We start from the raw sequence: 27,769 nt of genomic DNA on the forward strand, positions 1-27,769 counted from the left end.
CATCTTGCATTTAAGAATTATGGAGGCCACTGTTTTTATGGGGACCTTCAATGCTGCAGACATTTTTTAGTACCCTTCTCCAGATCTGTGCCTCGACACCATCCTGTCTCGGAGCTCTACGGACAATTCAATCAACCTCATGGCTTGGTTTATTCCATCACATGCACTGCCAACTGTGGGACCTTATATAGACAGGTGTGTGCCTTTCCAAATCATGCCCAATCAATTGAATTTACCATAGGCGGACGGACTCCAATCGAGTTGTATAAAACATCTCGAGGATGATCAATGAAACAGGATGCACATGAGCTCAATTTTGACTCTCATAGCAAAGGGTCTGAATACTTATGTAAATAAGGTATTTCTGTTTATTTGAAATACATTTGCAAACATTTATTTAGCTAATTTCATTATGGGGTATTGTCTGTAGATTACTGAAAAAATATAATCTCAATGGGTCTGAATACTTTCCGAAGGCACTGTATATACTGAACAAACAAAAAATATATAACATGCAACAATTTTGCAAACATGCAAAGATTTTACAGTTCATAGAAGGAAATCAGTCAATAGATATAACAAAAATGATGCGCTAATCTATAGATTTCACAACTGGGCAAACGTGCAGGCCCAGCCAATCAGAATTACTCCTCAGCATCCCACTAAGTATTGAGGGAGTGTGCAATTAACATGAAATTCTCTGGAAACAGCTCTGGTGGACATTCCTGTAGTAATCACGCCAATTGCATTACCCCTCAAAACTTCTGTGGCATTATGTGTGTGACAAAACGGCACATTTTAAAGTGGCCTTTTGTTATCCCCAGCACAAGGTGCACCTGTGTAATGATGATGCTGTTTAACCAGCTTCTTGATAGGCCATACCTGTCAGGTGGATGGATTATCTTGGCAACAAAGAATTGCTCACTAACTGGGATGTAAAATAAATTGTGCACAACATTTGAGAGAAATAAGATTTTTGTGCTTATGGAATTTTTTGCGATCTTTAATTTCAGCTCATGAAACATGGGACCAACACTTTACATGTTGGGTTTATTTTTGTTTAGTATATTATAGTCAGTATATTATAGTCATAAAAAATGCACTCTCAGACTCAGCCATGCCTTTTAATTTGTCTTCTTTAATATATTGAAATGTATCACACCAATGTCAACTTTAAAAAACGGATGGATAAACATGTAAATACAAAGCGTCGTAGATGCTTTTATCCAAAGTGACTTACAGTATACAGTGACATGACATTTAAGCATTATAAAAATGTTATAAAAGTGGGTAATTAATGATACATAGAGAGAGGGAGAAAGAATATACAGTTACCACATTTTGACATGAAGTAAAAAGAAAAACATGCACACAAAAAAGTCACTTCAGCTCGGCCAATAGGCAACCCATAGCTTTTATCCAAAGTGACTTCCAGTATACAGTGACATTACATGATAGTTAAGTGTTATAGAAGTGTTAAAAAAGTGGATAAAGAGAGGGAGAGAAAGGGGAAAGAAGATATATAGTTTGTCACATTTTTGTAAAGAATAATAAAAAGGAATGTCTCTTAGCCCGGTCCAGAGGCAACCCCCAGAGTTTGTGTCCCAGGTGGGGACAGAACTCACTCTGTTACAATGGTGCTGTAACCCGGATCACAGACTACTGTAGCAGACTACTAGGGGGTGAGTGTAGTGGATGAGAAACTTACAGGCTAGAACTAGTAGTCACCATGTGGTGAAGTCATCCTCACCAAGATCTTAAGTGAACCGTTTCCCACTGTGTCACAAGCTCTGTCTGTCAGTACAGTTGACTTCAGTGCCAAGTGTTGTGTACATGTTGGTGCTCCATTTGCCTTTCAGTCTGGGTCCTAGATTATAAAGGTTCTAAAGATTTTCAGAGTATGAATGCTGATCTAGGATCAGCTACTCCTTCTCTTATTTATTATTATCTGAAAGGCAAAAACACTGAGAATAGGGGCCCAGGTTCAGGAGAACTACCGCCATATTTCTACACTTTTGAGTTCCTATTCCTACACATTGTTATGAAACCGATTTACTCGCCTACTGACTCGTTATGTCTAGGGGTCCTAAGCCTACATACTTAACTACCAAACCTATTCTATAACTTCTCCCCCAACAAGAAAAAACCTCACAGTCACCACAATCTATTTTCCTGAATTTTTCAAAACTTGTAATACACCCCCCCATAAAACTTCCTTAACTAAAGAGACCAATATGTACACTAGTGCTGAGCGATTAGCCTACATTTCGGTTTAATTTAGCTTTCAATTATTTTAATTCAATTTAGTTTGTTTTTTTGTGTGAGCTCAAAGCACAGATTTTTAGAAAGAAATCTGAGAAGCACAAACTGTGGGACATAGGAAGTTGTCGTTTTTACATAGTTTAGCGCAGAAAATGTTGTCTGCGCTAACTGTTTAATTTTTGCCTGAACCTGCAAAACTCAAACTTGAGGGAGAGGAACAGAGACACAGAGTCCTCACACAAATCATCCTTCTCCCCATCTGGTTTGCCATCTTCTGAACATGAGCATCTTAACAAACTGGGGATACCTCAAAACTCTCCTTGAGAGACTCCGCCCCCTGAGAGACCAACTCCATTCACAGCGCCCGTGGTCACACGCACCAAGCTCCATCTGAGAGGTGTCCAGTGATTAGAGACCTGGAGCAACCACCAACAGGGACAAGTGAACATTGACCAACATCTTCATCTCCTCACACTTAACGTCACAAAACTCACTCTGTAGTGGATCTGGCTTTTCCAAACCCAATTCTTCAAGCACCCTATTCTTGTAACAAGACACAGCCGTGTCATCCCGCAATACCCAGCCCGGGTCTTCCAGCGGATCCTCACTAACCTCACAGAATATGTCAGCTAAAGGAACAAAATCATCACTGACAAACTCTGAATCCAACAGATCACTCAGGGAACCAAATGCTTTCTCAGACCACCAAGAGAACCTAGTTGCTCAGTGTCACTCAACAAAACAAAGAACGTCTCCCATAAATTGAAACATGAATCAACCTCATCCTGTGCAGAGGCCACACTTCCTCAAATACAGTGCTGTGAAAAAGTATTTGCCACCTTTCTGATTTTCTCTATTTTTGCATATTTTTTATACTGAATGTTAGATCTTCAACCAAAACCTAATATTAAAGGAAACCTAAGGTAAACATTTTTATTTAAATATAATAATGTATTAACAGTTATGGAACACCCAATTCCCCTGTGTGAAAAAGTAATTGCCCCCTTACACTCAATAACAGGTTGTGCCAACTTTAGCTGCAATGACTGCAACCAAATGTTTCCTGTAGTTGTTGATCAGTCTTTCACATCGCTGTGGAGGAATTATGGCCCACTCCTGCATGCAGAAATGCTTTAACTTAGCAACATTTGTGGGTTTTCAAGAATGAACTGCTCGTTTCAAGTCCTGCCACAATATCTCATTTGGGATTAGGTTTGGACTTTGACTAGACCATTTCAAAACTTCAAATATGTTGCTTTTTAGACATTTTCATGTAGACTTGATAGTGTGTTTTGGATCATTGTCTAGCTGCACCATGCTTGACCGTTGGGTACGAGGTTCTTACTTTGGAATGCAGTGTTTGGTTATCACCAGGCATTATGGGATCCATGTCGTCCAAAAAGTTCCCTCAAGTTTGTCAAAAAGCACCTTGATGATCATCAACTCTTGGAAGAATGTTCTATGGACAGATCATTTAAAATTATAACTTTTTGGATGGCATGGGTCCCATTATGCCTGGCATAAACCAAAACACTGCATTCCCACAGTAAGAACCTCACACGAACAGACAAGCATGGTGGTGGTAGTGTGATGGTTTGGGGATGCTTTGCTGCCTCAGGACCTTGACAACTTCCCTTAGTAGAAGGAACCAAGAATTCTGCTCTATATCATAGAATTCTTCAGGAGAATGTCAGGCCTTTCGTCTATGAGCTGAAGCTGAAGCGCAGCTGGGTGATGGAGCAAGACAATGATCCAAAACACACAATCTACATGAAAATGGCTAAAGAAGCAACACATTTAAAGTTTTGGAATAGTCTAGTCAAAGTCCTGCCATTTACATTTACATTTAAGTCATTTAGCAGACGCTCTTATCCAGAGCGACTTACAAATTGGTGCATTCACCTTATGACATCCAGTGGAACAGCCACTTTACAATAGTGCATCTAAATCTTTTAAGGGGGGTGAGAAGGATTACTTTATCCTATCCTAGGTATTCCTTAAAGAGGTGGGGTTTCAGGTGTCTCCGGAAGGTGGTGATTGACTCCGCTGTCCTAATCCTAATTGAAATGTTGTGGCAGGACCTGAAATGAGCAATTCATGCTTGAAAACCACAAAATGTCGCTGAGTTACAGCAGTTCTGCATGGAAGAGTGGGCAAAAACTCCTCCACAGCCACATGAGACTGATCAACAACTACAGGAAGCGTTTGGTTGGAGTCATCGCAGCTAAAGGTGGCATAGACTGTTATCGAGTGGAAGGGGAAAATTACTTTTTCACACAGGGGAAATGGGTGTTTCATAACTTTGTTAATGAAATAAATGAAATAAGTATGTAATTGTGTTATTTGTTCACTCAGGTTCCCTTTATCTAATATTATATTTTGGGTGAAGATCTGATAATTCAGTATAACAATAATGCAAAAGCAGAGAACATTAGAAAGGGGACAAATACTTTTTCACGGCACTGTATATCTCTGCCCAGAAGTTCTAACCGAGATACACACAAGAATAAACTTTCTCACTATGATGAACTATTACCTGGAAACCACCGTCTAGTTTGGCAAAGAATGTTTCCTCTATGTCCCCACATAAATCATCCTTCTCCCCATCCGGTTTGCCATCAGCACTCTTATGAACATGAGTAGCTTCACAAACCGGGGATACCTCACAACTATCGAGAGACTCCGCCACCTAAGAGACAACTGACTTTTCACTCGGGTTATGCTGCGTTCAAACATCTCGCAAATTCGCAAATCCCTACATAAGACTGGGAAAGATCCACTTGAATGCCCCTCCAACTGGTAATTACTAGTGGGAATCTCTCTATCATCTCTAAATACCTAATCCATAACAATAGCTACAAAAAAAACAAATACATATAAGGAAGTTGTTGCTGTTCATCATTTTCTTATAACCTTAAATTGCAGGGCTTTTAGTTTTGTTGTATGTATTGTTGACACCGGTATCACCTGTATCTCATTCTTAGCTTCTCTGTTTGGCTCAGATTGAGTCCTGGAGAGGCCCTGGGCCGTTGGTTGAGTTTGGTTCTTTGACATTGGGCATCTCATTTACCCCTGAATCATTTACAGACCTTCTGTCCCCCTGTGGGTCAATGTCCTTAACAGGTTGGTATTGACTGATATCATCACTATAGACTTCATGGAGGCTATTCAGGTCAACATCCTTCATGGGTTGGTAGTGACTGATCTCCTGACTGAAGTCTTCATGTAGGCTATTCGGGTCAGTGTCCTTCATAGGCTGGTATTGACTGATCTCCTGACTGTAGTCTTCATGGAGGATACTCAAGTCAACATCCTTCATGGGTTGGTATTGACTGATCTCCTGACTGTAGTTTTCATGGAGGCTATTCAGATTCACATCACTACTCATGCTGATATCAGAGTCATTAGAGAGCTCTTCAAAGAACTCTTCAAAGCTTTTCAAACCCAACACAGGCCCGCTCTTCGAAGGCCCGCCTATGTTGCTGGAGCTTGGTTCTTGGAGCCTTGTCATGATTCCTGTTTCATTCACATTTTTCCTACATCTACCATCTACCGAAGACAGTAATTCCTTCGCCATCACATCAGAACATTTTTCCCTACAAAGTTTTTTTGTTTTCAGGTGTGTTTTCAAATCAGTGTGAAATATAAATGTCTTTGGACACACCAGGCACTTGATGGGGCCATTGTTGAAGTGTTTTAACATGTGCCTTCGCATGTCGCATGCCTTTGAGGATATTTTCCCACACACATGGCACTTTTTGGAACAGTCTTTTGTGTGTCCTTTCAGATCATCAGGGAGCTGGAAAATGTCCCCACAGTAAAGACACTTGTACTCACCAGGGTTGGATAGGTCAATGTCCTTAATGGCTTGGCATTGACTGATCTCCTGACTGTTGTCTTCATGGAGGCTATTCAGGTTCACATCACTACTTATGCTGTTATCGGATTGCTGAAAATCATATGAAAACTCTTCAATGCCATTTGAAGGCCCGCCTGTGTTGCTGGAGCTTGGTTGTTCGCAACTTGCCATGACTTCTGTTTCATTGACATTTTTCTTACATCTATCATCTACTGAAGACAGTAATTCCTTCGCCATCACCCCAGAACATTTCTCCCTACATAGTTTTTTTGTTTTCAGGTGCTTCTTCAAATCAGTATGGTATACAAAAGTCGCTGGACACACCGGGCACTTGATGTGGCCATTGTAGTGTTTTAACATGTGCCTCCGCATTCCGCATGGCGTCGAAGTTGCTTTCCCACACACATGGCACTTCCTGGAACAGTCTTTTTTGTGTTCTTTCAGATCATGTCGGAGCTGGAAAGTCTTCCTACAGTAAGGACAATTGTACTCCGCAGGGTTGGATTGGTCAACATCCTTAATAGGTTGGTATTGACTGATCTCCTGACTGTAGTCTTCATAGAGGCTATTCAGGTCAACATCCTTAATGGGTTGGTATTGACTGATCTCTTGACTGTAGTCTTCATCGAGGCTATTCAGGTCAACATCCTTAATGGGTTGGTATTGACTGATCTCCTGACTGTAGTCTTCATCGAGGCTATTCAGGTTCACGTCACTATTCATACTGATATCAGAGTCATTAGAGAGCTCTTCAAAGAACTCTTCAAAGCTCTTCAAACCCAACACAGGCCCGCTCTTCGAAGGCCCACCTGTGTTGCTGGAGCTTGGTTGATCGCAACTTGTCATGACTCCTGTTTCATTAACATTTTTCCTACATCTACCATCGACTGAAGACAGTAATTCCTTTGCCATCACATCAGAACATTTCTCCCTACAAAGTTTTTTTGTTTTCAGGTGTGTTTTCAAATCGGTATGGAATATAAACGTCTTTGGACACACCGGGCACTTGATGGGGCCATTGTTGTCATGTTTTAACATGTGCCTTCGCATGTCACATGCCTTTGAGGTTATTTTCCCACACACATGGCACTTTCTGGAACAGTCTTTTGTGTGGCTTTTCAGATCATCTGGGAGCTGGAAAGTGTCCCAACAGTAAGGACAATTGTACTCACCAGGGTTGGATTGGTCAACGTCCTTAATGGGTTGGTATTGACTGATCTCCTGACAGTAGTCTTCATAGAGGCTATTCAGGTCAACATCCTTAATGGGTTGGTATTGACTGATCTCCTGACAGTAGTCTTCATAGAGGCTATTCAGGTCAACATCCTTAATGGGTTGGTATTGACTGATCTCCTGACAGTAGTCTTCATAGAGGCTATTCAGGTCAACATCCTTAATGGGTTGGTATTGACTGATCTTGTCACTGTGGTCTTCTTCAAGGCTATTAAGGTTCATATCACTACTCATGCCGTTATCGGATTGCTGCGAGTCATGAGCAAGCTCTTCAATTCTCTTCCAAGGCCCAGCTGTGTTGCTGGAGCTTGGTTGTTGGCTGTTTGTCATGACTGCTGTTTCATTGAACATTTTCCAACATCTACCGCCTCCTGAAGACAGTATTTCTTTCATCATCACATCAGAACATTTCGCTCTACAATGTTTTTTCAGTTTCAGGTGCTTCTTCAAATCAGGATGGTATATAAAAGTCATTGGACACACCGGGCACTTGTAGGGGCCATTGTTGTTGTGTCTTAACATGTGCCTTCGCATGCCGCGTGCTGTTGAAGTTGTTTTCCCACACACATTGCACTTTCTGGAACAGTCTTTTGTGTGTCCTTTCAGATCACGTGGTAACTGGAAAGTGTCCCCACAGTAGGGACACGTGTAATCCCCAGGGTTGGATTTGAAGTGGATCTTGGTTGTAATTACATCATCAGAAAATGTCTTCCTATAAGACCTTTTCAATCTTTGGGGCAATTTCAAATCAGCATTGTTCTTCACCTTGACATCAGAACATTTCTCCCTACATAGTTTTTTTGTTTTCAGGTGCTTCTTCAAATCAGTATGGTATGCAAAAGTCTTTGGACACACCGGGCACTTGATGGGGCCATTGTTGTTGTGTTTTAACATGTGCCTTCGCATTTCCAGTTTTCGAGAACTTATTTTCCCACACACATGGCACTTTCTGGAACAGTCTTTTGTGTGTCCTTTCAGATCACGTGGTAGCTGGAAAGTGTCCCCACAGTAAGGACACTTGTAATCCCCAGGGTTGGATTTGAGGTGGAGCCTGGTTGTAATTACTTTATCAGAACATCTTTTCAATCTCAGGTGTGATCTCAAATCACAATTTAATATAAAAGTCTTTGGACACACAGGGCACTTGTATGCGCCATTGTTGAAGTGAAGTAGAAGGTGCCTTTGCAAACTTACAATACGAGTAGTTACTTTCCCGCACACATGGCACATTATGGTGCCCTCTTTTGTGTGTCCTTTCAGATCAGATTTTTTGGCTCTTTTCCGATATTTCTTTTTGGCTCTATTCAGATGAGTTTTCTTGTCTCCTTTCAGATCAGGCTTTTTGTCTCTTTTCAGATCAGGGTTTTTTTTCTGATATTTTTTTTTCTGGACAGTTCTCCCACAGTAGTCATCACCACTCTTCTTCTCCTCACAGCTACTCTTCTGGTGCTCCTCTAAGTCCTCACTGAATTCAAAGTCTTGCCCACACAGGGTGCATTTGTGTGACCTCTGTTCAATGTGAGATCGCATGTGTCTTGTCAAGCCCAGTGTTTCAGTGAAAGTCTTGCGACAGAAAGAGCATGCTTTGACTCGTTGACTTCTTTTGTGAGAGGTGTTAGATGGCTCAGGAGTTAGTGAGTCCTGAGGTACACTCTCTGAGACACCACCTAGTGTTGAAAAGAGAAAAGTGAGCAAGACATCCACATATTATTGACAAAGTCAAGGTACTGCAGCCTAAAAGATACAGTGAAAGTGTTCACTGAACTCAAAGAATGATACACATAAGCACTTGGTTATTCTGACAGCAGAATAGCATGGACGCTTAGGTCGAGTGTTGGATTCTGGGTGAAACTTTGAACATTGTTATACTCAGAAGTATAGGAACATTAGGTACTAAAGAGACATGAGGGGTGCCATAATGAAGCTTGGGAAGGGCTGAGTGCAGGGAACACGATCGCATGTGGCAGTACTAATAATGGGAGAAACCGTTGAAGGCTCATATATCTCAGCTCCCTGCTCAGCAATAATGATGCACTGTTTAGCGATAAGGAGACTCCACCCAAAGTGACGTGTGTCAGAATTACAGCTGTAGCGACCCTTTGGGAGGAATTAAACTTGGTTAAGCTTCTCTAGTGTCCATGAGTTATTTACTCTGAAAATTAGAACATAACACTAGTAACCAATTTCTCTGCATCTTTAAGGCTGTCATTTGTAGTTTGTTTATTCAGTAGTTTTGAATAAAGAGCTCATGTTCACTGTTCTACACACTAAGGAACACTCCTTACCAGAATCACAGACAGTGGTCCTTTTAATGACAGTGGTCCAAAGTTTATTATCTGATGGTTCGGCATCTTCCCTGAGGACAGACAAATATAAAGTCAGTTATGATTTTTAATGGGTAAGTTCACTTCCAAGGTCCTAGCCACTACAATAGGGTCATTCAAATCTGGGCCTCGAGGTCTGCACCACTGCTGTTTTTCACCCTTCCCCCAATAACCTCTCAAATCAGGGACAGATTCAATCCTCTGTACACTAGGTGAGTGTATTCCTTGGTCAATTCATTTTCTACCTGGATTTGAATTCCTCTGTTCCACAGCTGGACACTCACTCAGTTTCAGGTGACCTCTCTCTTTTCACACCCTTTGCTTCGCTCTTCTCATTTTTGACACCACGTCCTCTTTTCTGTTTTCTCTTTCTGCCTCTTCTTTTCTGTCCGTGGGAACCCGTGGCTTCAGCCTGCAGTGTATAAAATATAGATTATGGTCATAAAAATGCACACCGACTCAAAGCCTTGCCTTTTCATTTATTTTCTTGAATTAACTTAAATGTATCACACTTAAGCAAACTTGAAATCAAGGTGGATCAACATGTAGACAACACCAGATGGTTTTATCCAGTGACAAAATTATATTGAAGTGTCATAAAAGTGGATAATTTATGATATATAGGAAGAAAATGGGGATAAAATATATAATAGTTCAATTTTGACCTATATATATAATAAATAAATAAAAGGAATGTCTCTTAGCCCAGTCCAGAGGCAACCCCCAGAGTTTGTGTCCCAGGTGGGGACAGAACTCACTCTGTTACAATGGTGCTGTAACCCGGATCACAGACTACTAGGGGGTGAGTGTAGTGGATGAGAAACTTACAGGCTAGAACTAGTAGTCACCATGTGGTGAAGTCATCCTCACCAAGATCTTAAGTGAACCGTTTCCCACTGTGTCACAAGCTCTGTCTGTCAGTACAGTTGACTTCAGTGCCAAGTGTTGTGTACATGTTGGTGGGATGAAACACACTCCGTTACAGCAACATGTTGGTGGGATGAAACACACTCCGTTACAGCAACATGTTGGTGGGATGAAACACACTCCGTTACAGCAACATGTTGGTGGGATGAAACACACTCCGTTACAGCAACATGTTGGGTGGGATGAAACACACAGCAACATGTTGGTGGGATGAAACACACTCCGTTACAGCAACATGTTGGTGGGATGAAACACACTCCCGTTACAGCAACATGTTGGTGGGATGAAACACTCCGTTACAGCAACATGTTGGGATGGGATGAAACACACTCCGTTACAGCAACATGTTGGTGGGATGAAACACACTCCGCAGCAACATGTTGGTGGGATGAAACACACTCCGCAACATGTTGGTGGGACAGCAACATGTTGGTGGGATGAAACACACTCCGTTACAGCAACATGTTGGTGGGATGAAACACACTCCAGCAACATGTTGGTGGGATGAAACACACTCCGTTACAGCAACATGTTGGTGGGATGAAAGCAACATGTTGGTGGGATGAAACACACTCCGTTACAGCAACATGTTGGTGGGATGAAACACACTTACAGCAACATGTTGGTGGGATGAAACACACTCCGTTACAGCAACATGTTGGTGGGATGAAACACACTCAGCAACATGTTGGTGGGATGAAACACACTCCGTTACAGCAACATGTTGGTGGGATGAAACACACTCCGTTACAGCAACATGTTGGTGGGATGAAACACACTCCGTTACAGCAACATGTTGGTGGGATGAAACACACTCCGTTACAGCAACATGTTGGTGGGATGAAACACACTCCGTTACAGCAACATGTTGGTGGGATGAAACACACTCCGTTACAGCAACATGTTGGTGGGATGAAACACACTCCGTTACAGCAACATGTTGGTGGGATGAAACACACTCCGTTACAGCAACATGTTGGTGGGATGAAACACACTCCGTTACAGCAACATGTTGGTGGGATGAAACGCACTCCGTTACAGCAACATGTTGGTGGGATGAAACGCACTCCGTTACAGCAACATGTTGGTGGGATGAAACACACTCCGTTACAGCAACATGTTGGTGGGATGAAACACACTCCGTTACAGCAACATGTTGGTGGGATGAAACACACTCCAGCAACATGTTGGTGGGATGAAACACACTCCGTTACAGCAACATGTTGGTGGGATGAAACACACTCCGTTACAGCAACATGTTGGTGGGATGAAACACACTCCGTTACAGCAACATGTTGGTGGGATGAAACAGCAACATGTTGGTGGGATGAAACACACTCCGTTACAGCAACATGTTGGTGGGATGAAACACACTACAGCAACATGTTGGTGGGATGAAACAGCAACATGTTGGTGGGATGAAACACACTCAGCAACATGTTACAGCAACATGTTGGTGGGATGAAACACACTCCTTACAGCAACATGTTGGTGGGATGAAACACACTCCGTTACAGCAACATGTTGGTGGGATGAAACACACTCCGTTACAGCAACATGTTGGTGGGATGAAACACACTCCGTTACAGCAACATGTTGGTGGGATGAAACACACTCCAGCAACATGTTGGTGGGAGCAACATGTTGGTGGAAACACACTCCGTTACAGCAACATGTTGGTGGGATGAAACACACTCCGTTACAGCAACATGTTGGTGGGATGAAACACACTCCGTTACAGCAACATGTTGGTGGGATGAAACACACTCCGTTACAGCAACATGTTGGTGGGATGAAACACACTCCGTTACAGCAACATGTTGGTGGGATGAAACACACTGCAACATGTTGGTGGGATGAAACACACTCCGTTACAGCAACATGTTGGTGGGATGAAACACACTCCGTTACAGCAATGAAACATGTTGCAACATGTTGGGGGATGAAACACACCGTTACAGCAACATGTTGGTGGGATGAAACAGCAAACATGTTGGTGGGATGAAACACACCGTTACAGCAACATGTTGGTGGGATGAAACACACTCCGTTACAGCAACATGTTGGTGGGATGAAACACACTCGTTACAGCAACATGTTGGTGGGATGAAACACACTGTTGGTGGGATGAAACCGTTACAGCAACATGTTGGTGGGATGAAACACAACATCCACTTACAGCAACATGTTGGTGGGATGAAACACACTGAAGCAACATGTTGGTGGGATGAAACACTCCGTTACAGCAACATGTTGGTGGGATGAAACACACTCCGTTACAGCAACATGTTGGTGGGATGAAACACACTCCGTCAGCAACATGTTGGTGGGATGAAACAGCAAGCAACATGTTGGTGGGATGAAACACACTCCAGCAACATGTTGGTGGGATGAAACAGCAACATGTTGGTGGGATGAAACACACTCCGTTACAGCAACATGTTGGTGGGATGATGCAACATGTTGGTGGGATGAAACACACTCCGTTACAGCAACATGTTGGTGGGATGAAACACACTCCGTTACAGCAACATGTTGGTGGGATGAAACACACTCCGTTACAGCAACATGTTGGTGGGATGAAGCAACATGTTGGTGGGATGAAACACACTCCGTTACAGCAACATGTTGGTGGGATGAAACATGTTGGTGGGATGAAACACACTCCGTTACAGCAACATGTTGGTGGGATGAAACAGCAGCAACATGTTGGTGGGATGAAACACACTCCGTTACAGCAACATGTTGGTGGGATGAAACACACTCCGTTACAGCAACATGTTGGTGGGATGAAACACACTCCGTTACAGCAACATGTTGGTGGGATGAAACACACTCCGTTACAGCAACATGTTGGTGGGATGAAACACACTCCGTTACAGCAACATGTTGGTGGGATGAAACATGTTGGTGGGATGAAACACACTCCGTTACAGCAACATGTTGGTGGGATGAAACAGCAGCAACATGTTGGTGGGATGAAACACAGCAACATGTTGGTGGGATGAAACACACTCCGTTACAGCAACATGTTGGTGGGATGAAAGCAACATGTTGGTGGGATGAAACACACTCCGTTACAGCAACATGTTGGTGGGATGAAACACACTCCGTTACAGCAACATGTTGGTGGGATGAAACACACTCCGTTGTTGGTGGGATGAAACACAGCAACATGTTGGTGGGATGAAACACACTCCAGTTACAGCAACATGTTGGTGGGATGAAACATGTTGGGTGGGATGAAACACAACATGTTGGTGGGATGAAACACGTTACAGCAACATGTTGGTGGGATGAAACACACTCCGTTACAGCAACATGTTGGTGGGATGAAACACACTCCGTTACAGCAACATGTTGGTGGGATGAAACACACTGTTGGTGGGATGAAACACACTCCAACATGTTACAGCAACATGTTGGTGGGATGAAACACACTCCGTTACAGCAACATGTTGGTGGGACAGCAACATGTTGGTGGGATGAAACACTCTACAGCAACATGTTGGTGGGACACTGTTGGTGGGATGAAACACACTCCGTTACAGCAACATGTTGGTGGGATGAAACAACATGTTGGTGGGATGAAACACACTCCGTTACAGCAACATGTTGGTGGGAAACACACTGAAGCAACATGTTGGTGGGATGAAACACACTCCGTTACAGCAACATGTTGGTGGGATGAAACACACTCCGTTACAGCAACATGTTGGTGGGATGAAACACACTCCGTTACAGCAACATGTTGGTGGGATGAAACACACTGAAAGCAACATGTTGGTGGGATGAAACACACCCGCTACAGCAACATGTTGGTGGGATGAAACCACTCCGTTACAGCAACATGTTGGTGGGATGAAACACACTCCAGCAACATGTTGGTGGGATGAAACAGCAGCAACATGTTGGTGGGATGAAACACACTCCGTTACAGCAACATGTTGGTGGGATGAAACACACTCCGTTACAGCAACATGTTGGTGGGATGATGAAAACATGTTGGTGGGATGAAACACTCCAGCAACATGTTGGTGGGATGAAACAGCAAACATGTTGGTGGGATGAAACACACTCCGTTACAGCAACATGTTGGTGGGATGAAACACACTACAGCAACATGTTGGTGGGATGAAACACACTCGAAACAGCAACATGTTGGTGGGATGAAACACACTCGTACAGCAACATGTTGGTGGGATGAAACACACTCCGTTACAGCAACATGTTGGTGGGATGAAACACACTCCGTTACAGCAACATGTTGGTGGGATGAAACACACTCCGTTACAGCAACATGTTGGTGGGATGAAACACACTCCGTTACAGCAACATGTTGGTGGGATGAAACACACTCCGTTACAGCAACATGTTGGTGGGATGAAACAGCAACATGTTGGTGGGATGAAACACACTCGTTACAGCAACATGTTGGTGGGATGAAACACACTCGTTACAGCAACATGTTGGTGGGATGAAACACACTCCGTTACAGCAACATGTTGGTGGGATGAAACACACTCCGTTACAGCAACATGTTGGTGGGATGAAACACACTCCGTTACAGCAACATGTTGGTGGGACAGCAACATGTTGGTGGGATGAAACACACTCCGTTACAGCAACATGTTGGTGGGATGAAACACACTCCGTTACAGCAACATGTTGGTGGGAGCAACATGTTGGTGGGATGAAACACACTGAAGCAACATGTTGGTGGGATGAAACACTCCGTTACAGCAACATGTTGGTGGGATGAAACACACTCCGTTACAGCAACATGTTGGTGGGATGAAACCGTTACAGCAACATGTTGGTGGGATGAAACACACATGTTGGTGGGATGAAACACGTTACAGCAACATGTTGGTGGGATGAAACAGCAACATGTTGGTGGGATGAAACACACATGTTGGTGGGATGAAACACACTCGTTTACAGCAACATGGATACAGCAACATGTTGGTGGGATGAAACACACTCCGTTACAGCAACATGTTGGTGGGATGAAACACTCCGTTACAGCAACATGTTGGTGGGATGAAACACACTCCGTTACAGCAACATGTTGGTGGGATGAAACACACTCCGTTACAGCAACATGTTGGTGGGATGAAACACACAGCAACATGTTGGTGGGATGAAACACACCCGTTACAGCAACATGTTGGTGGGATGAAACACACTCCGTTACAGCAACATGTTGGTGGGATGAAACACACTCCAGCAACATGTTGGTGGGATGAAACAGCAACATGTTGGTGGGATGAAACACACAGCAACATGTTGGTGGGATGAAACCACTCCGTTACAGCAACATGTTGGTGGGATGAAACACACAGCAACATGTTGGTGGGATGAAACCGTTGTTGGTGGGATGAAACAGCAAACATGTTGGTGGGATGAAACACACTCCGTTACAGCAACATGTTGGTGGGATGAAACACACTCCGTTACAGCAACATGTTGGTGGGATGAAACAGCAACATGTTGGTGGGATGAAACACACTCCGTTACAGCAACATGTTGGTGGGATGAAACAACATGTTGGTGGGATGAAACACACTCCGTTACAGCAACATGTTGGTGGGATGAAACACACTCCGTTACAGCAACATGTTGGTGGGATGAAACACACTCCGTTACAGCAACATGTTGGTGGGATGAAACACACTCCGTTACAGCAACATGTTGGTGGGATGAAACACACTCCGTTACAGCAACATGTTGGTGGGATGAAACACACTCCGTTACAGCAACATGTTGGTGCTCAATTTGGCTTCCAATCAGGGCCCTAGATACAAAAGCTTCTCAAAGAACGAGTGCTTATTTATTATGATCTGATCTGAGAGCAGCACTCCTATTCTGAGACACTTTGTGAATAGGGGCCCAGTTTAGGAGAGCTACCGCCATACTCCTCACATTTTCGAGTTTCTACACATCTGCAAAAACTAATGCAATATGGAGAAAGGGGTTGAAAGCCATTGTTGTCCTTCATTTCAGGGCTCCAGACTGTGACCATTCAGTCCCTCTGACTTGGCTGTGCAAGTAAAAACAAATAATTGGTCTCACTGGTGCAAGCTGAACATTCTACCCGGTCAACTCAATCAAAACGTCCTATTTTGTTGGCTGGATAAAACCGTGAATTTGTTAAATAGTAAAGTACATTATCCTCATGATTCCTGTAATAAAAGTGTCTGCCCTGCCTGTTTCACTGGGGCCGGATGTAACGAGATAGTTTCCCACACTCTCTATCGCCCCTCGTGATTGTATACCACTTCAAAATGCAATTGCAGGAAAGAAACAACTTTGGGAACAACTAGTTGTCCATATTAAAGAGAGGAGGGTCTCAGCTTTCTGTAGGTATACTTTTATTTCTTAACTATCATTACTGAGCTCAAAGCACACTGTTTTGCAATCAAGATACCCGATATGGCTTTGAAACGTGCAAAATTGTGCATCGGCAATCACGAGTGCACTATGCCTCATTGCAAAGTTTTTTTTAGGACATTACATTTACTGTTAGATTAACACATGGCTACTAGTAGTAGGTGTTATATTTAGAGTTCTAGCTAATGTGATCTATCTATCTAATGCATTTAGGGTTTTCACTTCTTCAGGTCGTGAATTAGTGCCAACAATTAGTACCAATTGAATTAGGCCTAAGCTATATATAATATTAGTGTACATGAAGTGTACATTGAACAAAAAAATATGAAAATTCTAAAGCCCCTTTTCCTCCCCAATTTTGTGATATCCAATTGGAAGTTACACTCTTGTCCCATCACCGCAACTCACGTACGGACTCGGGAGAGGAGAATGTTGAGAGCCGTGCGTTCTCTGAAACACGACCCTGCCAAGTCACACTGCTTCTTGACACACTGCTCGCTTAACCCGGAAGCCAGCCGTACCAATGTGTCAGAGGAAACACCGTACAACTGGCAACCGTGTCAGTGTGCATGAGCACGGCCCGTCACAGGAGTAACGCTGGAGTGAGATGAGGACGAGGACATCCAGGGCCGGCCAGACCCTCCCCTAACCTGGACGACTCTGAGCCAATTGTGAATCGCCTCATGGGTCTCCCGGTTCCGGACGGCTGCAACACTGCCCGGGATTGAACCCATATCTATAGTGACGCCTCAAGCTCTGCAGTGCCTAAAGCCCTATTTTGACAGTAAAATATAACACATTTAAAAATATATATTTTACCTTTATTTAACCAGGCAAGTCAGTTAAGAACACATTCTTATTTTCAATGACGGCCTGGGAACAGTGGGTTAACTGCCTGGCAGAACAACAGATTTGTACCTTGTCAGCTCAGGGGTTTGAACTCACAACCTTCCGGTTACTAGTCCAACACTCTAACCACTAGGCTACGCTGCCGCCCCAAATAGCCTAATTGTCTACCCAAAATTCATGACAATCATTGGATTAGATTGGATATCAAAATATTTTGAGTCATGCATTCCTGCATTCCTGCTTGGACATGTTAGATGTAACAACTTATTTATTGAATACCATCTCAGTAGTCTATTACACTTCTTGATAAAGCATTATGAATGACTGACTTCATAAATGACATTTATTTATTATTCAAATAAGTTTGCTAATATGGAATAATTTATGCTAAAACCATCAAACTAGTAGTAGAAGTAGTTTAAAGAAAAACTAAAATGGTTTTAAACGTATCGTTCTATTTATTGTTATCGCACCAATTCAGGCAATTTAGCGCATTATGGATGTTTGTTCCTATCGCCCAGGTCTATGTGATGCCCCTTTTTGGGGGTGTCACCAAATAACAGCTGGTGCCACCAACTGAAGAAGTTAGTGGCACCAGTGCCATCAGGGGAAAATGAGTCTAGAGCCCTGTATTTCCTTAAAACCTCAAATTGCAGGGCCTTTAGTATTGTCATATCTATTGTTGAAACCGGTATCACCTGTATCTCGCTCTTCACTTCTCCGCTTATCTCTGGTTGAGAATCCTGGAGAGGCTTTGGATCAGTCTGGAACACCTGCTTCCCTGTTAAGCCAATGGTTGAGTTTGGTTCTTTATCGTTGGGCATCTCATTTTCCAATGAATCATACACAGACTTTTTGTCCTTCATGGGTTGGTATTGACTGATCTCATCACTGTAGTCTTCAGTGGTCACCATGGAGGCTTCACGGAGGCTATTCAAGTCAACATCCTTCATGGGTTGGTATTTACTGTAGTTTTCATTGAGGCTATTCAGCTTCACATCACTACTCGCGCTGTTATTGGATTGCTGAAAGTCATAAGAGAACTGTTCAAAGAACTGTTCAATATTCTTTGAAGGCCCACCTGTCTTGCTGGAGCTTGGTTGTTGGCAGCTTGTCATGACTCCTGTTTCAGTTTTCCTACATCTACCATCTACTGATGACAGCAATTCCTTCACCATGACATCAGAACAATTCTCTCTACATTGCTTATTTTTTTTCAGGTGCATCTTCAAATCAGTACGGGATATAAAAGTCCTTGGACACACCGGGCACTTGTAGGGGCCATTGTTGTTGTGTTTTAACATGTGCCTTCGCATGCCGCATGGCTTCAAAGTTGTTTTCCCACACACATGGCACTTTCTGGAACAGTCTTTTGTGTGTCCTTTCAGATCATGTGGTAGCTGGAAAGTGTCCCCACAGTAAGGACACTTGTACTCACCAGGGTTGGATTGGAGATGGATCTTGGTATTAATTACTTCATCAGAACATTTTTCCCTACAAGATCTTTTCAATCTCAGGTGCGATCTCAAATCAGCATTTGTTATAAAAGTCGTTGGACATACAGGGCATTTGTATGCTCCATTGTTGAAGTGAAGTAGAAGGTGTCTTCGCAAACCCAACATACGAGTAGTTACTTTCCCGCACACATGGCACATTATGGAGCGATCTTTTGTGTGTCCTTTCAGATCAGGTTTTTTGTCTGGTTTCAGATCAGGTTTTTTGTCTGCTTTCAGATCAGGTTTTTTGTCTCTTTTCAGATGCGTTTTTTTCTGGACAGTTTCCCCACCATTGTCCTCACCAATGTATTTTTTTATCTTCTCCTCACAGCTTCTCTTCTGGTGCTCCTCTAAGTCCTCACTGGAATCATAGTCTTGCCCACATTGGGTGCATTGGTGTGACCTCTGCTCAATGTGAGATCGCATGTGTCTTGTCAAGCCCAGTGTGTCAGTGAAAGTCTTGCCACAGAAAGAGCATGCCTTGACGCGCTGGCTTCTTTTGTGCGAGCTGTTGGATGGCTCAGGAATTAACGAGTGCTGAAGTACAATCTCAGTTAGTAAGTCCTTAGGTACACTCTCTAAAGGTTTTTCTACGTTCTGCCCTTCGGTCATATGACCACTATGCTCCTGTAAGTGAAAGCTTTTGTGAGAGGTGTTGAATGGTTCCGGACTTAATGAGTCCTGAGGTACAATCTCAGAGACTTCTCTCTTCTGCCCTTCGGCCATCTGACCACTGTGCTCATCGGAATGAATTTTGTGAGAGGTGTTGGATGGCTCAGGAGTTAGTGAGTCCTGAGGTACCACCTCTGGGAGTTCTCTCTTCTGCCCTTCAGCCATCTGACCACTGTGCTCCTCAGAATGAATTGTGTGAGCGGTGTTGGATGGCTCAGGAGTTAGTAAGTCCTGAGGTACCATCTCTGGAAGTTCATCTCTGTTCTGCTCTTCGAACATACGACCACTGTGCTCCTCGGAGTGAACTTTGTGAGAGGTGTTGGATGGCTCAGGAGTTCTTAAGTTCTGAGGAACCATCTCTGGCAGTTCGTCTCTGTTCTGCCCTTCGGCCATCTGACCACTGTGCTCCTCTGAATGAAGTTTGTGAGAGGTGTTGGATGGCTCAGGAATTGGTGAGTCCTGAGGTACAATCTCAGAGGGTTCTTCCCTGTTCTGCCCTTTGGCCATCTGACCACTGTGCTCCTCTGAATGTATTCTGTGAGAGGTGTTGGATGGCTCAGGAGTTAGAAAATCCTGAGATACCATCACTGGAAGTTCTTCCCTGTTCTGCCCTTTGGCCATCTGACCACTGTGCACCTCTGAATGAATTCTGTGAGAGGTGTTGGATGGCTCAGGAGTTAATGAGTCCTGAAGAACAATCTCTGAGAGTTCTTCCCTGTTCTGCCCTTCGGCCATCTGACCACTGTGCTCCTCTGAATGAATTCTGTGAGAGGTGTTGGATGGCTCAGGAGTTAGTGAGTCCTGAGGTACAATCTCTGAGACTTCTACTTTGTTCTGCCCTTCGGCCATCTGACCACTGTGCTCCTCTGAATGAATTCTGTGAGCGGTGTTGGATGGCTCAGGAGTTAGTGAGTCCTGAGGTACAATCTCTGAGACTTCTACTCTGTTCTGCCCTTCGGCCATATGACCACTGTGCTCCTCTGTGTGAAAGGTCTGTATGGGCTGTTCCTCCTCCCGCTTATGAGATGATGGGAAATGAGAAGCATGGACTCCACCTAGTGTTGAAAAGAGAGAAGTGAGCAAGACATCCACATAGACATTAACTCAAAGTCAAAGAGAACAAGTAAGACAGATCCATCCGGTGCTTGATAAAAACAGACTAGACCACATTTGAACAAATCTCAATACTGTGCAGTGAAGAGATATGGAACTTTCTTCAAATAAAGAACGAGGTACTGCAGCCTAATAGATGCAGGGAAAGTGTTTACTGCAGAATATCTTGACCATTTTGGTCTAGTAACCACGTTCTTCTGCATCTATTAGGCTGCAGTACCTCGTTCTTTATTTGAAGAAAGTTCCATATCTCTTCACTGCACAGTATTGAGATTTGTTCAAATGTGGTCTAGTCTGTCATTTCTAGTTTCTTATTCTTTATTCAGGAGTTTTGCATATCTAAGGAGCTTGACGTTCACTGCTATACACTCACTAAGGAACTTTTCTTACCAGATTCATCGACAGGGGCCCTTTCATTGAGCGTGACCCCTTTATTAACGCTGGTCCAAAGTTCATAATCTGATGGTTCAGCTTCTTCCCTGAGAAGAGACCAAAATGAAAGTCAGTTTTCAAATGGGTAAGTTCACTGCCAAGGTCCTAGCCATTACTAGTAACCGCTACTACTTCAAATCTGGACTGAGGTCTGCACCACTGCTGGTTATAAACTTTTCCCCAATACCCCTCGAATCAGGGACTGATTCAGTCCTCTGTACACTAGGTGAGTGTATTCTCTGAACAATCAATGATATTCATAAATAAATGTACAACCTGGGAGAAAAGAAAACCAGCAGCACTGCAGACCTTGAGGCCTGGATTTGAATTCCTCTGTTCCACAGCTGGACACTCACTCAGTTTCAGGTGACCTCTCTCTTTTCACACCCTCATTTTTGACACCACACCGTCTTCTCCATTTTTTCTTTCTGCCCCTTGTTTTTTTCCCTTGAGAACCTGTTGCTTCAGCCTGCAGTTTCCCTCTCCTTATGACCAGTTTTAGAGAGGGGTTGGGTAATGGCACATCGCTTATGTCAAGCGTGTGTGCTCCAATCTTCTCAATCTTTAATCTTGTGATACCAGGTCCTATTTTCTCTCCTTTTTTTCTACCTCTTTTTTTCTGTACTTGGGAACTCGTCGGATCATCCAGCAGTACCCCTCTCTTTAGGGTCAGTGTCAGCTGGGACTTGGGTAGCGGCATATCGCTTACATCAAGTGTGTGTGATTTAATCTTCTCTTTTGTAATACCACGACCTCTTCTCCGTTTCTTTTTTCTGTCAATTCCTTTCGGTCCTGGGCGTCTTGTCTCAGCCTGCAGTCTCCCTCTCCTTAGAATCAGTGTTAGCAAGGACTTGGGTAATGACATATTGCGAATGTCAAGCCTGTTCAACCGCAGTACGGGATGACGGCGCAGACAGGAAGCAGTCAAGCGGCTGGTTTTCAGCCCACTGCGAGTCTGAGGGCAGAGAACAGCTTTTTCTCTCCTGGTTTCTTTTATCAACTCTTTGTTGATAGTCTTGCGTTTAACGGTTATTTCAGTGGCGTCCTCTACAGTCTTGACCTCGACCTCCACAGAAGCAGAACGGGCTGGTGGCTTTACAGTCCAGACCTTACGATCTGCCATTCTGCAGTCCCAGCTCATCTCTGGTTCATCAGATGGGAAAGGGGTTTGATATCCCTTTATGGTGGGATAGGACTGTCTCTCTGGGCCTGCTTGGCAAGAGGCAATTTCTTCCTTCACAGAGGAAGGGAAAGACAGTGAAGAGAGGATGTAGTCACCACCAGTGGACCTTAGAGCTAGAAAAGGAGAGACCGTCACAGGTTAACATCAGGAATATCTTAACTACATTTCCAGCATTTCCTAAGTTCTACTGGAAAATATTGAAATATTTGGACAGAAGCATTTTTTTTTTTAACAAAGAAAATAAATTCAGGCAAACAGGCAAGTAAATGATTTCCAAATCCTGCACCCCACCTACCATTGGTGTCTAAGTGATGTCCATTTTTATGGTGATGGAGGAGTGCCTGTAATGGCTCAGGGTGAGCCACAGACTGCACACACTCCTCTAAGAGAGCAGGGGCAAGGCTGAGCCAAGATGCAGTCTAAGAGATGGAGAAATTAACAATTGTTACAAAATCAATTAACTAGCCTGCTAATATTGCTGAAGCGGTAGTGTCTAATCATGCATCTAAGACCTAACCTACCTAACCTATTCCATAACAAAATGGTGTTTCAAGGTTTTGTTTGGAATGAAAGGCACTTTGGGACACATTCTTACTTGAGAGCCAAAATCATATTAGGGATGGGCACTAGTACTAATCCAGGGAGTGTATTTGATTGCTAATAATAAAATACAAAACATTTACAAATTACACTATTAAACAGGTTAAATGTATAAGCACGGACAAAATTACAAACTCTAAGAAGTTTCAATTATTTGTGGAGTATGTCAAGTGCAGTGAAAATGTGTTACATTTCCTTATCAGAACAAAAATGACAGCAACCGACAGCATAACGTAAACTTTATTTTGCATTCAGCCCCGTTTCACATTGACATGAGAGTACTAGAGAACTAAAATAATTATAATATGAGAGTACTCGAACATGGACATTCTTTAAAATGGCCATCCCTAATTCATACCTCAGATGATGTACCGTACAATAATACCTGCTTAAGGTTTGGAGCAGGAATCAGTTTCTCCAGCCTGGACAGGAACTCCCACACAAGAATCTGCAGTGTTGAGTCATACTTGGGGCCATACTCCTCTGGAAAAACATTCTGATAGACAGGACAAGCAGATGACAGTAAAAAGTACATACAGTGCCTTCAGAAAGTACTCACACCCCATTACTTTTCCCACATTTTGTTGTGTTACAGGATGAATTTTAAATGGATTAAATGGAGAAAAAAAGTGTCACTGGCCCACACATAATAATACCTCATAATGCCAAAGTGTAACCTTTTATTTATTTGTAGATATGACTTAAAAATGAAAAGCTTAAATGTCTTGCATCAATAAGCAGTCAACCCCATTGTTAGGGCAAGCCTAAATTAGTACAAATGTGCTTAACAAGTCACATAATAAGTTGCCTGGACTCACTCTGTGTGCAGTAATAGTGTTTAACATGATTTTATTATGACTACCTCATCTCTGTACCCCACACATACAATTATCTGTAAGGCCCCTCAGTCGACCAGTGAATTTAAAATATAGATTCAAAGACCAGGGAGGTTATCCAATGCCTCACAAAGATGGCACCTATTGGTAGATGGGTAAAAATAAAAAGCAAACATTGAATATCCCTTTGAGAATGGTGAAGTTATTAATTACACTTTGGGTGGTGTATCAATACACCCAGTCACTACAAAGATACAGGCGTCCTTCCTAACTAAGTTGCTGGAGAGGAAGGAAACACCCAGGGATTTCACCATGAGGCCAATAGTGACGTTAAAACAGTTACAGACTTTAATGGCTGTGATAAGAAATAACTGAGGATGGATCGACAACATTGTAGTTACTCCACAATACTAACCTAATTGACAGAGTGAAAAGAAGGAAGCCTGTACAGAATAAAAATATTCAAAAACATGCATCCTGTTGTAACAAGGCACTAAAGTACAGTGGTTCCACCTTTAAAAGTTGTGAGCTTATGCCTTGGGATTTAGAGGTCATTTGTGGTTTAGTACGGTACCCTGCGCCACCACTTCATTGCTCCAGACCAGTGCAAGGGGGAGTTAGAGCACTGATTATGCTTTTGGGTCCTACTGTGTCTCTGACATGAACCTAAATAGAAACTGATAATTGTGCATGACTTCAGTATTACTTATTAAAACTGTTGTTAAACTAAGGTTTTTAATATTTTATTTTGTTAGGATTATTTTGCTCTTACTCTTTGTGGTACTGTATGCCACTCCCGACCAGTCATGTTGTACAGCGCCTAAGTGGCGCAACGGTCTAAGACACTGCATAGAAGTGCAAGCCGTGTTGCTACAGATGCTGGTTCAATACCTATGCTGGCCATGACTGGGAGATTGGTGCAATGGAAATAAATCACTCTTAATAACAAACTGGCTTTATGGTTACAATAAAGAATGTAACTGAGTAACAATGTCTCATCCTATGTTCAAAAATTGCCTTTTTCTCGCTCTTTTACGTTATTTGAAAACAAAATCATATCCAAAATATTTAAGGGGCATTGCACTAATAATGGTGCTGACCAGGGAAACGTTCCCGCTGTTCTGTTTTTATTGCCAGTCTGCACGTTCAAACTAAAACAATGTAACTAACAATGGCACCTTTATGCTTTCATTAAAAAAAAATGTATAAAAATACCTTTTCAAAATGCCGATGTTTATTTAGTTATGGATCCATAATGAATTACTATGTGAATAAATATCACTGAATTACAGAAATATCCTCCATATGTACTTATTGGCGGAGAGTCATGTTATGTTTTTCGATATACTGTAAGCCTACAGTAGCCAACATGAGTCTCACTAGTGTTGAATAATGTGCTGTTAAAAGTGGTGTAGGTCTTATTGATTTAAAGAGCATATTGAAGTTAAAAGCAATAGCCTTCAATAGCCTACAACTATTTTAGCAGTTTCGTGCGGCTCTGAGCATGGGGACTGGTCTTGATAAATCAATGGGATTTTTATTTTCACAAAATCTCCGTTTCGGTATTGGTTAGACAAGAATTAGAAAATTAGGGTGTAGAAATGTTATGCTCTTAGTGTAACCTTTATTTTACTGGGCAAGTCAGTTAAGAACAAATTCTTAATTACAAATGACAGCCTACTCCTTCCTCCCTGTCGGGGAATTGAACGCTGGTCTCCGCAGGACACTGGATTTTTTTAGCTAAATAGCCCAGTACTGTACTCCCGACCGTCACGTTGTACAGCTCCATATTTCCCAGTCCATCCTTACGGAAACCCAGAGGGTTTTTAATTTTTCTTGGAATAGAAACACCATAATATTAATCAAAAATAATCCCAAACTCTAAAAGTAATTGGAAAGGTAGATACAAATTATTTGTGACATTGTGGTTACAATAAAGAATGTAAACAAGATGTAAACAAGATGCTGTGTTTTTATTTACAGTAGTGATGAACAGCTTGTGACATTTTGAAAACAGGTTTTCAAACACTTGTAGTCCGATTATCAGGTAAATAGACTCTTTATAGCCCGGCTACTGTAGTTGTGAACATCCCCCTACCTGCAATGTATTTGATGCTTAAGTACTCTGAAGTGTTACATTTCTAACTCAAAACAGCAGTACAGTATTTCTTCATCAACATCTTTATGCTTTCGTTAATAAAATAATGATAAAAATACTCTTTCAAAATGCTGATGTTTATTTAGCTTTGGATCCATAATGAATTACTATGGGAATAAATATCAGTGAATGACAGAATTACTGGAACAAAGCTGTCTATTAAAGGTAAACAAATTGTTGCTTACTGGAAAATACTCTTTCAAACACACAGTCACGTTGTACAGCGCTATTATGGCTATTAGCAGGGCTATATTTTGGGCTTTATGGGCGCGCACAATTGGCCCAGTGTTTCTCTCCCTCTAAAAACAAAAATAAATGTTTTGGCCTTTACAAATATTATTTTGGGATTTATTCAGATTACAATTGCTCTGTTTTGTTTTTTGAAAACAAAATAACGTCCAAAATATCGTTATATATTATCAGTCATATAGCCGGCACCTACATAAAGCTGAGTGACTCACTCATTCATGGCTTTGGATCAAAATAAATAAGTACCAACATTCTTTCTGATAGTCTTTAATAAAGAAATGTTTTGGTTATCCTGACCTGGACACCATATACAGTATTATAATAGCCCATTATGGGCTATTAGCAGGACAATATATCTTTACCAAAACCTTTCTGAATTTTTAAACTTTTTGGATGGGGGCTCTTGCAGTGCAAAATGCGTTGCTACAGATGTAGGTTCGATACCTGTGCCGGCCACCACTGGGAGACAGAGGTGGCTTTTGGTTTTAATTTAGAATCCTTCAACATAGTGACACATCACATTTTTCAAATTTCAATAGCTCTTTAACCATTACTCCTAAAACGATCAAAACTGGTTCTAGCTTTTTGTTGGTATACATCTCACACGATTTTTTATTATTTTTTTTTATTTGTGAAATTCATTAGTGTCTTGGTCATGTGACCCACACACCTCAAACAAGGTTCATAATGTACACTCAGTGGGCCTACACATTGAACGTTTTTTGTTTGTCCATTTGCATCTCATGAGATTTTACGAGAATTTATGATAGATTCAAATTTCAACAGCTCCTTAGTCTTATGACCTACGACCCTCAAACTACTTTCAGAATATCCACTGAGCACAAGCTTTTGTTTTAATTTAGAATCCTCCAATCCTCTATATGTAATTATTGGCGGAGAGTCACGTCACGTTTTTAGACATACTGTTGGCCTACCGTAGGCGACATGAGTCTCGCTAGTGTTGAGTAATGTGCTGTTAAATGTGGTGCAGGTCTTATTTATTTAAAGAGCATGTTGAAGTTAGAAGCAATATGATTTAGCACCATTTCATGCTACTCTGAGACAAGCATGGTCTTGATAAATAAAATGAGATTTTTATTTTCACTTAATCTCAGTTTCCACATCGATGGAACAGTAGTGGAGAGGGTAGCAAGTTTTAAGTTCCTCGGCATACACATCACAG

The 27,769-nt window shown here is 42.3% G+C and overlaps 1 protein-coding gene across 1 annotated transcript in view; it reads right to left on the reverse strand.

Moving 5' to 3' along the window:
* Nucleotides 1–1,118: 1,118 nt before the first annotated feature.
* LOC118401849 (uncharacterized) overlaps nucleotides 1,119–27,769 on the reverse strand; it is a 42,260-nt gene continuing 15,609 nt past the window's right edge. The window contains exons 5-12 of the mRNA XM_035799468.2: nucleotides 23,729–23,839; nucleotides 23,039–23,162; nucleotides 21,917–22,856; nucleotides 21,519–21,607; nucleotides 18,546–21,070; nucleotides 9,963–10,090; nucleotides 9,640–9,710; nucleotides 1,119–9,021 (exon numbers count right to left, since the gene is read on the reverse strand). Of these exons, the coding sequence (XP_035655361.2) occupies nucleotides 5,261–9,021; nucleotides 9,640–9,710; nucleotides 9,963–10,090; nucleotides 18,546–21,070; nucleotides 21,519–21,607; nucleotides 21,917–22,856; nucleotides 23,039–23,162; nucleotides 23,729–23,839 (7,749 nt within the window). The 3' untranslated portion in view covers nucleotides 1,119–5,260. The remainder of the gene's footprint in view (nucleotides 9,022–9,639; nucleotides 9,711–9,962; nucleotides 10,091–18,545; nucleotides 21,071–21,518; nucleotides 21,608–21,916; nucleotides 22,857–23,038; nucleotides 23,163–23,728; nucleotides 23,840–27,769) is intronic.

The sequence above is a fragment of the Oncorhynchus keta genome, chromosome 23, assembly GCF_023373465.1.
Source record: "Oncorhynchus keta strain PuntledgeMale-10-30-2019 chromosome 23, Oket_V2, whole genome shotgun sequence".
NCBI classification, from domain to species: domain Eukaryota; kingdom Metazoa; phylum Chordata; class Actinopteri; order Salmoniformes; family Salmonidae; genus Oncorhynchus; species Oncorhynchus keta.